General features: G+C 38.9%; 2 protein-coding genes and 1 long non-coding RNA gene across 8 annotated transcripts in view; 1 reads left to right on the top strand and 2 right to left on the bottom strand.

The window, feature by feature from the left end:
* Positions 1-13356, bottom strand: part of LOC119766572 (26S proteasome regulatory subunit 6A-B-like) — a 323195-nt gene that overhangs the window by 28639 nt on the left and 281200 nt on the right. The gene's annotated exons all lie outside the window — the stretch shown is intronic.
* Positions 1470-2504, bottom strand: LOC6047608 (DDB1- and CUL4-associated factor 12-B). The gene is made up of 2 exons (XM_038251386.1): positions 2331-2504; positions 1470-2249 (listed from the first exon to the last, which is right to left on the bottom strand). Exon 2 carries the CDS (start codon positions 1918-1920, stop codon positions 1600-1602), a length of 321 nt encoding a protein of 106 aa, XP_038107314.1. The 5' UTR covers positions 1921-2249; positions 2331-2504; the 3' UTR covers positions 1470-1599.
* LOC119766577 lies at positions 9767-12011 on the top strand. Its single transcript, XR_005276988.1, has 3 exons — positions 9767-9856; positions 9936-10109; positions 11637-12011. It is a non-coding gene; the product is annotated as an uncharacterized LOC119766577 (long non-coding RNA).

The following is a 13356-nucleotide window of genomic DNA, read 5'->3' as shown; positions in this document are numbered from 1 at the left end:
TTCAACGAACTCTGGCTTCCGTGTCACCCGTTCCTGAACCTCCCAGGGTTAAAGTGGCCATCTTCCCGCATCATTTGCCGGATGAATCATTCCAGCCTCCGAAAGCTAGTGTACCGCAGAGCGCCGTTTCCGTCAGAGAGCTCGTAGTGCAGATCACTTTTGCGGTTGCACAGGAGGTGCAATTTCTTGAAATCTTGTCCGACGTCTGATTGTTAAGCTTAAACTTGACCATCTATTACTCCGACAAGACGCGTCCCAGGATCCACACCGCACTTAACCAGCTACTGGACAATGTAATCCAACTCCGCTGGCTGCAACTTCTCCGTCAATGGCACGTTTGGATCGGCTTGGTCCAAAATCTCTTCTGCTTCACGGCGTCATTCTTTTTTACACGAAACCAAAACAAGCTTGACAGCGGAGTGCGCGAAAGAGATACGAAGCAAACCAAAGTGTTCAAAGCAGGTGTGGCGCTATCAAATGTCAAATGACATGAGTAATTTAATTCCGAGGGGCGTGACAATAGTAAGAAAATTAATTTATTTAATTAATTAACGGCCAAAATTAACAAATTAACTTTTGTTTACGACCAAAACATCGCCACCTCTCCTTACACCACTTTGGTTTCACCTCGAATTTGACAGTTCAACAGCGGGCGTGATTGTTGTTGTGTTTGATTTTGATGGCAATGTTTTATCACCAAAAAGAACCAGGATTAAGGCACATAAGAAATAACAGTCGAACAGCCGGCCGTCTGGAGGATCCGTTGGAAGTGGCAATCGAGTTCCGGAGAACATTGCAGCTGATCATTCCGGAGCATAATTCGGCGGTTCAAGCAGCTATGCGCGCTGGTTTGCGTTCAACAAAATTGTCGGATGGATCAAGTTGGTGATCGATCACGAGTAGCTTATGCTGTTCCGCGATACTTGGTGGAGTAACGAGCCGGGTAAGACGATTCAATAACTGATGAAAAGGCAGATTTTACTTTCGTTTTCTCCACTCGCAGATTTCGACAAAAATGTTCCTGTTACTCAGGTCTGGCTTCTTAATCAGCAATAATTGCTGGAGAAAAACATGTTAATAATTTTGAATCCTCTACCCCGTAGATTGAACCCAAAATGCTCCTGTTGCTCAAGTTTGGTTTCTTCGGTTTCTTGGTCGAATTTTCGATAAGCAGCAGGTTAAGTTCAACGTAGCCTACCAACAGTGATTCCCGCGCACTCAATCCGCGACGTCGTTTGGCCCCGTGACGACCATCTGCACCGGTGCAACTTTGAGCCCGGAGGATCAGCAACATTTTTTAGACAATTAAAAAACAAGTTTAACATCTTTGTTCAAATAGTATTTTTTATAATATCACATTTAATAAACATATGAATTTAAATCAATAAACAACTACCCAGGCAAATTAATGAACATTGTCAATTGCACGGTCAATTGTCGGTAGAAAAGTAGCTAAATCCTTCAGAACAAAAGCAATCTGCCAGGACGGAAACTTATTTCGTCTAAATTGGCCACGTCCTGCAGTACGATTTCAGATCTTAATAACGCACGGCTTCTGTGGCGTTCATGGCAATTCATGAAGTACATAATGAAATCACTTCACCATGAACGGTAACCGGAAGTTGCCAGCATCGTCTGTCCTCTTTGTTCTCGTGCATCGCGTGCATCCTCAGGATTGTACCCTGGGCACAATCGAAGTTGGTTGCGTTCTTTAGAGTGTGACGGTTTGCACAGCGGATCGATCGTCGGCAGCCGGTAGATGGCAATGTCGGCCGAGTGGCGCGCTTCCATCGCCAGCATACTGTTGCTCGGGTTGATCTGGCACGCGTGGATCCCCGACTGCGTGTCCGGACTGGTGCCGCGGCTGTTGGGCAACGTCGGGATTGCGTCCACCTTGCGGGTGTTTACGTCGTACACCATCAGCTTGTTGCACTTGGTTCCGAACACGACCTGCCGATTGCTGAGCCATTGCGCGGCGTTTCCTTGAACATGTCGTGCGTCAAAATGTGCCGACTGGTGTAGGACGGGTCTACGTTCCGCTCCTCGGTCAGGTCCGACTCCCGGCTGCGCACGTAATCAACAAAATTAAACGATGTGCTCAGGACCTGGTGCTGCTGGGTTGGTGTTTCCTCCTCCGAGTCCGAATCCTCGTACGTCACAAAATCGTCCGGTTTGTCCGGCTTCCGGCGCCGTTCCTGCCGCAAAACGTCGCTCTGTGTGAAAAAGTTGTTCGTATCCTCTGGAGAATCCTGTAGAAGACACCACGATTGTTAGGTGGTGAGTTTCTAGGGACGAGTACTGAAGAACATCAACGTTCTCTTTACGGTTACCTCCACAATCTGTGAACTCTGCACAATATTCTCCTACTACTGGCGGATCCTCCGTTGGATTTCGGATTAGCGCTTTCCGGCTTGTTAATTTTCAAGTGGCCACTGGCCAAATTCAGCTGTGAAAATAGGTTGGCGAAATTGATTTTGAAACAAAAATAAAAACAAACTTGACAGTTCGCGCAAAAGCAAACAATGTTTTCAAAAAGCAGGTGTGGCACTGTCAAATGTCAAATGGCAAGAGATATTTAATTCCTTAATGTATTAAATGTGACTATTTAATACATTAAGGCCATTGTCACGCCCCTCGTTTAATTCCTTAATGTATTAAATACCGAAAATTAATACATTAAGGCCTTTGTCACGCCTCTCGAGCTGGGCGACTGCATTCTACACGAGGTAGGAGAGCAATTCTCTACGAAATCGGTATTTTTTTAGAATGTTAATTTTTGTATTTTTTTAATCCGGCTGCAACTTTTTTTGGTGCCTTCGGTATGCCCAAAGATGCCATTTTGCATCATTAGTTTGTCCATATAATTTTCCATACAAATTTGGCAGATGTCCATACAAAAATGATGTATGTAAATTCAAAAATCTGTATATTTTGAAGGAATTTTTTGATCGATTTGGTGTCTTCGGCAAAGTTGTAGGTATGGATATGGACTACACTGAAATAAAATTATACATGGTAAAAAAATGGTGATTTTTTATTTAACTTTTTGTCACTAAAACTTAATTTGCAAAAAAAACGCTATTTTTATTTTTTTTCATTTTTGCGTGGCCGAATGGTTACGCTGTCCGCTTTATAAGCGGATGATTCTGGGTTCGATTCCCATCTGCTCCAACCTTCCATCGGATGAGGAAGTAAAATGTCGGTCCCGGCCTTGGTTGTTAGGCCGTTAAGTCATTCCAGGTGTAGGAGTCGTCTCCATGCCATAAGTACAAACAACACACCAAACCAAGCCTACTCCGGTGGAATCACTCGCGGCGGTTGGACTCGCAATCCAAAGGTCGTCAGTTCAAACGCTGGGGTGGAAGGTTCCTTGGAGTAGAAAGAGGTTTTGGGTGCTCTCCCCATTCAAGCCTTGGGACTCCTAGGTTCAAGCAAAAACTTGCAATAGAGACCACAAAAGACCCGGGGGTCGTAAATGTGGATGGTTTGATTTGATGCCAACTTTTCAGAAATTTCCAGTTTGTGCAAAAAATCTTTGACCGAGTTATGATTTTTTTTAATCAATACTGATTTTGAAAATAACCAAAATATTGTTCGCAAAAATTTTTCAACTTCATTTTTTAATGTGAAATCAAATTTGCAATCAAAAAGTACTTCAGTGAAATTTTGATAAAGTGCACAGTTTTCAAGTTTAATCCATTTAAGGTGACGTTTTTGAAAGTAGTCGCAGTTTTTCATTTTTTTAAATTTGTGCACATGTTTGCCCACTTTTGAAAAAATATTTTTGAAAAGCTGAGAAAATTCTCTATATTTTGCTTTTTTGAACTTTGTTGATACGACCCTTAGTTGCTGAGATATTGCCATGCAAGAGTTTAAAAACAGGAAAATTGATGTTTTCTAAGTCTCACCCAAACAACCCACCATTTTCTCATGTCGATATCTCTGCAACTAATGGTCGGATTCAGGCCTGCAAAAAGTTTTCAACCCAGCGTACACATGAAAATGAAGCAAACCAAAATGTCAGTTCACTGCTAGCATGTGACTGTAAGCCTACTGTGTCTGTTCTACCACTGCCGCCTAACTTGTGCCGGTCGGCTGCTGGAGAATGAGAGACGTGAAAACATGAGCTACACTCACTCAATCCTAGTCAAATCAATCCGAATTCTGAAACGGAATATAATTAGAATCGTATACAAATTCCGTTTCAAACGCAACAACCGGTTCGAACACGGAACCGGATGATTTTTGCTGAGTCTGTCACCATCCGGAAGGAGTTCTTTGCGTAAAAGGGAGAAAGTGGCCATTAAGAGATTGGGTTGATTTTCCGGATGTTTGTTTTTTTGCAGGAAAAAGCTCTTATGTAAAATATAATATATCATTAAAATATTTTCCTGCTTTTTCTTCATGCACATCACCGTTTTACGGCACCTGTTGTGATTTAGATGCTTTGATGTCTCCCGATAACGACCAAGCAAGCAGCGGCGGACATTCCGACGGCGATGGACGCTACTAAACCCGTGGCGGAGATCGTTACCACAATAATCGGAGCGGTGGGAACGGCGTTGCGGAGTAAATAATCTCAAGGTTAACAACAGCCGATGCGGTGGCTACATAAATCGCGGCGGAAGGGGCCTGTGTGGAAACCCGCATCAGCAGCAACACCTTCAGCAGTAGCTGACTTCCCAGGTGAGAGTTTGGGTGGGGCAGGTGATTATGTCACTAACTTTGGTACTTACATGTTTCAGGGTAAACTCTGACACCACACGAGTTCCCAGAAAATGATAGTAGTGGCGTTTCCGTCGATTAATGCGGGAGCAAAGGTCGCGCCTTCATCAAACGTCTGCTCCAGGTGGAGCAAAGGCGCGCATCTGCGGAGTCCTCATCTTCATCAGCTAGGTCGACGAAGCCGCGGAAGAGAACTTTGCGCATGCCTTCATCAACAACGCGCGGATGGGCGACTACGTATCAAGCGGATCGCGCGAGCTGCTGGAGCACACTCTCATCATAGATCACTGCACCGGAGACAAGTGGTACATGTTTAGGTGAGTCCCATTTTTTTACTTCGCCAATAGGATTTTTTAAGTTTCTTTCGAAATTCCAGATTCTTCGAAAAAAAACGCAAACGTCTGCTCGAGGCCAAGGACCAGATGGCCAAGAAGGAGGCTGCCGCCCGTGATCAGGATGAAGTTTACGACGGAATCCCTGGACGACGAAGGGTTTGATTTGTACCTGAATCGGAGGTATGAATGATCGCGATATCCTCCGCAACTTGCAGCGCAAGCTCAAATCGGTTATTCAACCGTCGCAAGCAGTACCCTTTGAAACTGGTGCTGACCCCGATTCGTGAGTTGGACAAGCAAATCTTTAAATATTCAAAGAAACGTCTTGTATGCACGAAACGGTGGACCTGTACAACATTCGCTTCCCCGTGCTGGAAGAGGCCGACCGTAGCTGGACTTGGGATGCGAGTGCCACCAGAAGAGTCGAATCGAGTGCTAATAATAAAATTGTGAAATAATTTGCTTTAAAATATATCGAGGTTTTTAAGCGAAGATGGCGTTCGAATGGTGAACGCCCGAAATGTCAAAATCACGCAGTGGTACCAACATTACGGAACAAGTGTGCCATGGCATGACAGCCACATTTTTTGTCTATTGTTGGTGCTACTGCGCGATTTTGACATTTCGGGCGTTCACCATTCGAACGCCATCTTCGCTTAAAATCCTGGATACTTCTGCGTAAAATGACCTGTTTTAATTTATTCTTAACAAAATTAAATTTCACTGATGAACAGCATTTTTCATTGTAAAATTTACAGGAGAAACTCGTTATTAAAGCACTGTCGAACGGCGTTTTATATCGAGAAATTCAACATTAAAATAACAGCGAAGTCGACTGTTTCCCATATAAAAAAGAACTTCGTTGTGAATACGCTTAACCAACCCGCTGCGATTGCCATGCGGCGCGCCAGGTTCCAGATCAATTGATAATCACGGACATTCGCGGCGATTAACAACGAATCAGTGAATCAATAAGATTAGAAAAACAGTTCGTGTATTTTCTGAACTATATGGTGTAATGTTAGAGATCATTAAAAAAATTAAGAAAATAAACAAATCGACTGAATACTTCAAATATGTTGCTATAAGAAAGTCGACTTTCCCGCCGTGGACATGGTCGGGTTGGACCAGCCAAATGTGGTCCCGGGACAAAGCAGTAGGATAAACGGAATGAACTTGTCTTATCTCAATTGAGCGAAGTGTTCCGTCCAGTACGTTTTCCATAGTACCTGATGATAATATGTACCATGCGTCGCTACAAATAAATCTATAATTTTAAAATTCAGGCAAAAATGCCAAGCATTGCAGGAACTACAATATATAAAAAAAATTAAGGAAATCCAAATAATTACAAATTCTAAAAACTCAAAAAAAAAACTAATTTACTCAATAACAAGATCCAAAATCCTATACATCCTAAAACTTTTAAAATAAAAAAAAAGATAATTGTTTGTAACTCTGAAATTTCGTATTGTTATAAAATTCCTAATATTCATAAAATTTATGAAATTTCTAAAACCATTAACATTTCTGTAATTCTAAAGACATCAAGAAATTTTTCAAAATAATTCGATGCCAACATTTCAAAAAGCATCATGTACACACCATCCTTTTTGAGAAAAACGTATTTGAATGTTGAGCATCCATTTTCAATTCCCATTTTAATATAAAAGCAAAATACGATGTTCTAATGATAACAGACGATGAAAATAGTAGTTTATGCAACAAGTTGCAAAAAGTAGATTTTTTCAGCACGAGTCGTACATTTATCCAACGAGGGTTACCGAGTTGGAAAAATACGATGAGTGCTGAAAAAATCAAGTTTTGCAACGAGTTGCTTACAAAATTTTTTGCAATTCCGAAAAACACCCATTGAGTGAAATTTTAAGTCAAATTTTCATGTATTTTGTCAATAAATCGTTTAAATAAAAAAAAATGTTGAAAAGTGTTACTTTTCGAAACAAGTGCTGAAAAGTTCAACTTTTCAGCACCCATTTCAGTGCTGAAAAGTAGAACTTTTCAGCATTTATTTTGAAAAGTGGTGCTATTTGATTCTGTTACTTTTGGTACAGAAAAGTAGGCTATTTCGTCGTTCAAGAATGACAGGAAAAGTAAGTAGTTTCATGACGGAATTGCAAAAAGGTGGTTTTATTGATACTTGATCATCCATATTCAATAAAACATTATTTCCGTAATTTTATTTGAGAAAAACAAACATAACTTCTTTTGAAAATTATTCAAATTCGCAAGCCAATTAAAATTCCTGTACATATTAGGAAATAAATGATTTTTTTTAATTCCTAAAATTCCTAGGCTTCCAAAAATTCAAGAAATTTTTAAAATTCTAAGATTCCAGAAATTCCTAAAATTCTCAAACTCTACAAATTTTCTTAAATTTTATAGGTTCTTAATATTCCCAAAAATTCCAAGCATTCAACATGATCGAAAAAATCCTGAAATTCTATTAACTCTTTTATTCGTAATGTTCCAGAAATAATCAAAATTTAAAATTTCAGGTATTGTAAAAAATCTATGAATTCAGAATATTATAGTTTTTTTCTAATGGAGTTATTAATTAAAAAATCTGGAATTTTAGATTTTTTTTAAATATTTCTGGAATTTTAGGAGTTTTAAGAACTTTAAGATTTTTTTTGGGAATCCAGAAATTTTAGGTTATTTAGGAATTTAAAAAATGTCTGTAAATTTAGAATTTCAGGAATTTCTTTACTCAAGTATTTTGTTGGATTGTTTTGAGGTATAGTTTTTGGAATTTTAGAGTTTTATGAATGATTAGAATTTTAAAATCTTCAGTAATTGAAACCTTTTGGAAATTTCAAATGTTTTTGGATTTTTAAAATTTAAAAAAATGTGATTTAAAAGAATCTGGAATTTAGATATGTTAGCGTTTTCGAATATTCTTCAATTTTTGGAAATTATAATTTTTTTATAAATTTTAAATGCTTACAAAATTTTAGAAAATTTAGATTTTTTGGAATTTCAGCAATTTTTGAAATTTGATCTTTTGGGAATTTCTGGATTTATAAATTTTCAGAATTCTGTAATCTTCAAATTCCAAAAATTCTCAAGTTCCAGGAATTTCAGAAAATCTTAATATTCCATCTCGTATTCCATGAATTCTTAAATTTTTGAAAACAACAAAAAAAATCTAAACTATTTTGAAATTTCTAATACTTTTAACATTCCAGAATAAAAAAAAATCTTGGTGTAAAAAATTCACAAAAATCTAACTTTAATCAAAAATATGAATTTCCAGTGTTAAAATTTAATAAAATTCTAAAATTACAGAAATTCTTCGAATTCTGAAATTCATTATTGACCTATATTTCTTTAAATTGGTATGATCATTAAAAAAATATAACATATTTTATAACACTTATTTTTTAATTATAATATTTTAAGAATATTTGAAGAACTTCAGGTTTATGGAATTTCGTTGATAACTGTCACTCTTGCTAGTGAATCTGACACTCATTAGAGAACGGCCATCTCAAACGAAACCCACATTAACTCAGTGCGGACGTTACGCATCGGCGGCCGTTACTGATCGTGTGGTCCGCCCTAGAACCGCCCTGGCGGACCGAGGGCGGGCCGTCTGGGCGGTTGAAATTTGACATTTGAAATTTTTCAATTTCGTCCGCCCTCCATCCGCCTTGGCGTGCCATGGGCGCATCGCCTGGGCGGTTCAAACTGATCGCTGAAATGTTTGAATATCGTTCGCCCCTCAATCTCCGCGGCGAGCCAATGGCTGATTGCCGTGGCGGTTTGCATCTGAAGGAATTTATTTCGAATTTGACATTTCAGTCAGTTTTCAACGAGCTTCGGTGGGTGTTGTTATTTAATCGGCGGCTGCTGATTTTCGTTGTTAAGTTTGTGTTGGGAGAAGTGTTGTGTTGTTTAGATTGTTTACTTATGTAAACAAACAGTTGAAATTGCGTTTGAAATAGTGATTGAAGGTTGTTTTGCAAGAATAATCGTTATTGTTGGTGTAATTTATGTGACACCCCTTATAAATATTGTTGGCAGATGTGCAATCATTTGGAATACCGTAATCTGGGGTGAATCGGGACTACAGTCTGAATAGGGACAGCAGTTTTTAGTCCACTTAAAGCTTTTAAATTTGGAAATGGATGTACACATTTTGTTGGCCTGAGTCTGTTCTATCCGAAACCAACCAGAAAAATCAAAATATTGTGCTCCAACATGGTTAAAACTGCTGTCCCAATTCGCCCCATGTGTCCCGATTGACCCCAGTTTACGGTACTTAGAATTTGATATGTTTCATTGTTGTTATGATTTGATTTGTTCTTTCTTGTATGTTTGTATGGAAATTTGGTGTACATTTTGGTAAAAAGTATATCTTTCTCAGGGAAACCTCTTGAAGAGTATCGAGGTGGCATTTACAAAGCGGATTTTGTGGCAATGTTTACTCAAATAATGTTAATGTTTATTTTGTGGGAATGTTAACACTCCAAAGATTGCGGGTTCAGTGCCAGCACCCTGTTTGAAAAATGTCGCACGTCGTACAAGCTGTCGCGCGGTTTTGATTTTACCGTTTCGATATCGATTGGTCGAAAGGACGACAAACGTACGACAAACACTCGACATGCCCGACATTGTTTTTTCCATCGATTTTCCTTCAATTCGACGTCACGATTTTCGTCGACGCAAACAGTTTGACAGTTCTCTTCAGCTGGTCTTGTTTGGACTTGATTGCAACCGAATCGAACCAGTAATTGTTGATGTTGGGCTTCGGAAGGATTTTGACCGGTTGATAGGTAAGTTGTGCTTCTTTTTCTGTCGGAAAGTTCCGGCCGGAGTGGTCAAGTGGCCAAATTATAGCTTCTTATGTTCCAGATATTCAGAATTCGGTCTTCGTGGCGGTGGAGGAGGAGGACGAGACGCATGAATCCGACGGGCCAGGTCTTCGTGGCGGAAAACGGGACCAGAAGGAACCGAGCTTATGGAGGATATGGTTCATTCCAAAGAAGGAGGAGGATGAAACACCGATTGTCAAAAGTTCTACCCAAGGTAAGAGAAAAAGGGGTACAGAATAATCATCTCTTGGCGGTGTTTCTGATCCACCGGAAGTTTTTATCAATAGAACTGTTGCTTCAAGTCATTGAAATGATGGAAGAGGCGCATTTCAAAGGAGTGAGCTTGGAAGACGGAAAGTATGAGGGCTAATATTGGGTGTTATGATTATTGGACTTCAGAATTGTATAATAAAAAAATCTAACATAAATGCTCCGCCAGGATTATCTCGATGATGAGTTTCAAAATTTAAAAACGACCAGCATCCTGAATAATATTTGACAGATTTTTTTTTATTTTTTTTATATTTTTTTTAACTGAAAAAAATAAAATTAATTAAATAAAAGGTTGAAAACAACGCAGATTACAAAAAAAATTAGGTGTTTTTTTTAAAGGTTTGCAGAATTTTTTTAATTAAAAAATATTTATATTAAAATTATAACAAATTGAAAAAATGCAGATTACAAAAAGGTAAAAGCTATATTTTTTTATTTCAAACACTTAGAAAAAATAATTCTAAAATTCGAAAAAAAATAAATAAATTCTAAAATTCTAAAATTCTAAAATTCTATAATTCCAAAATTCCAAAATTCCAAAATTCCAAAATTCCAAAATTCTAAAATTCCAAAATTCCAAAACTCCAAAATTCCAAAATTCTAAAATTCCAAAATTCAATTTTAGGATTTTAAAATTTTAGAATTAATGATTTATAGAATTTAAGAATTTTAGTATTTTATAATTTTAAAGTTCTAAAACTCTAAATTCTAAAAATTTTATAATTTTCAAAAAACTTAGGTTCTACAATTTTTAATCTCTTAAATTTTTATATTGTGTTACACTCAGCCCCCGGTGGTTGGTCACTTTTTCGTTTGTAAAATGGGTGTCAAACTAAAAAGTTACCCCTTTCGGTTGGTGTCAAACCATCGGGTTTTGAGTGTATTCTTATAATTCTTGATATTTGTAAATTTCAAATATGTCAAAGATTAAATTTCATTTTTAAATTATTCAGATATTTTAAATTTTTACGATTAATTTAAACATTCGAACATTTTAAAATTGTTTAAAGTCTTTTAAGTTCTTAGCATCCTCAAAGCATGGACTTTGGGGTCTTCAGAAACACATGCACTTTAAATTAAAAAAAAATCAAAAATATTTGAACAGGTCCAGATGGGTTTTCTCCCTAAAACTTTGGAGAAAAACCATGCGTTGATGTTGATTTTTGATTTGAAATCTAAAATGTTAGAATTTTTTGTTGTCTTAAACTTTCTTTTATCTTTATTTTCTTAAAAAATTATTAACTGCTTTTTCAGTTTTTTTTTCAAAATTTTACATTGAAAGTTAATTTTTTGCATATTCCACAATTTATTATTTTATGAATTTTCACAGATTTTTTGAGTTGAACCATAATATATATATATATATATAAGTATAATATCTGTCATGAGATTCCCTTTGGTTCAACAACAAAACTCTAGATATGATTTGGATATGATGATTCAGCCGAATGACGTTATCTTTTTTCAGGTAACCAACAATTTTCCAATCTGATCCTGCTAACAAACCAGCGTCTTCGTGTTGTCCCACGCAGTTTGTTGAACGGAAGCTGTAACGACCGCAAAAACATCTGCTTCGGAAGTGCGTAAACCGACGTTGTCCCGTACTCCGGTGGCCATCAATCCATGGGACATAAACGGTGGCGCCGCACCCCGCCGTATCTGCGGCTAGTCGGAGAACAATAGTCAATCTTGATCAAGATGCTGCCTCGCACGCTGGCGTCGGCTCGAAAAGATGGCTGGCAAATTCCGGACCCGGAAGACAACGCCAAAAACTTCCGGCCAAGATGCCGAGAGATGAGCAGAAAGACCAACTGGAAGGCAACGCCAAAAACTACGTGGAGATCGCGACACACAAGTAAAATTATTGAATGTAGTTTAAATCGAGTGAAAAAGTGAAATTTTCAATAAAAATACATCTAAAAAAATAAAAATAAAAGAAATATCTATTTTTTACTGCAACATCACCTAAAAACCCGAAATGACATCACACGACAAAGGCACGACATCCTAAATAACAAAACCGTGCGACGTCGGTTGAATGTCGTACGACAATGTCGTACAATTTCGATCATCGATCGCACGACAAATACGACATTTTGGTGCAAAAACGTATGACATTCGCGCGAAAGTCGCACGACATTGTCGTGCGATGTCGTACGATTGCACGGACGACAAACGACGGACGTCCGACGAACTTTTCAGTCAGGGCAGTGGAGGCAATTACCCAGATCGAAAGTCCGTAGACCCACGATGTTTTGTAAGGCAACGATGTTTTTCGAAAATTTCGATGAACTGTATGCTACGCGTTAGAGCGAAAGAGAAAGTATGCTTTGTATTTTCATCGAAGTTTCGCTGAGCATGCTATCTCGTTCTTTCATGTCTGCGAATTTTTCGGTACTTCTGTCAAACGCAAAACTTCTCACGTCATTTGCGTGTTTGGCTGTGAAAAAAAAGTTAGGCCACGACATTTTTCCGATGCAGTTTCGGGGTTTCCGGTTCTTGGTGCAGTGCAACGGCAGCGGCTTGTGCTAATGGGTAAGTAAATTACGGATGCGGTCGTAAACATGAATTCCGGCAAAGTTGTTTACATACCTTTTTCCTCTCCAAGCTGGACACCGATTCTGACGTAGAGGACGCCGACTTGAGCAACGAAACGTCCCCTTTCAGAACCAGAACCAGTCAACAAACAGCAGCTGTGCCAAGTGGCCAACGGTGACCAAGTGGTATGTTGTGCTTTGGACGAAAACGACCAATCTGGCATTCGGTGGTAACGGAACCGGTGCTGAAGAAGCGTAGGTACAACAATTATTCTTGGGATCTCCAAACCCGACTAACCTTCCTTTCTCTTAGGCAAAAACATACGGTAGTCGACTCCAGAAACAATAAAAACGGCAGTCGGTTCCAAAGTAGGGCGACGTGTTCCTTGGGGCGGTCAGTTCAACAGAAGGAGAACGTGGAATCTACCCACATGAGTGCTTCCGGCGAGGCTCCCTGAACTCCGCGGCGTCATACTTCGAAGTATTCTTCCGAAACGCCAAATAAGACACCGCCCTCCAACAGGCGCAAAACCTACCGTATCTTCGGGTGAAAGTTCCGGGCCGCGATAAGCACTACGGCTAGGCCAACACGAAGAGCGCGGAGAAGTTTGCTGGTCAACAATCTGCAGGACGTGCGCGAGAAAATGGCCA

This window comes from Culex quinquefasciatus, chromosome 2, assembly GCF_015732765.1.
Source record: "Culex quinquefasciatus strain JHB chromosome 2, VPISU_Cqui_1.0_pri_paternal, whole genome shotgun sequence".
In the NCBI taxonomy this organism is placed as follows: domain Eukaryota; kingdom Metazoa; phylum Arthropoda; class Insecta; order Diptera; family Culicidae; genus Culex; species Culex quinquefasciatus.
The sequence above is the reverse complement of the archived record's forward strand: the minus strand, read 5'-3'. Positions and strand labels throughout refer to the sequence as shown.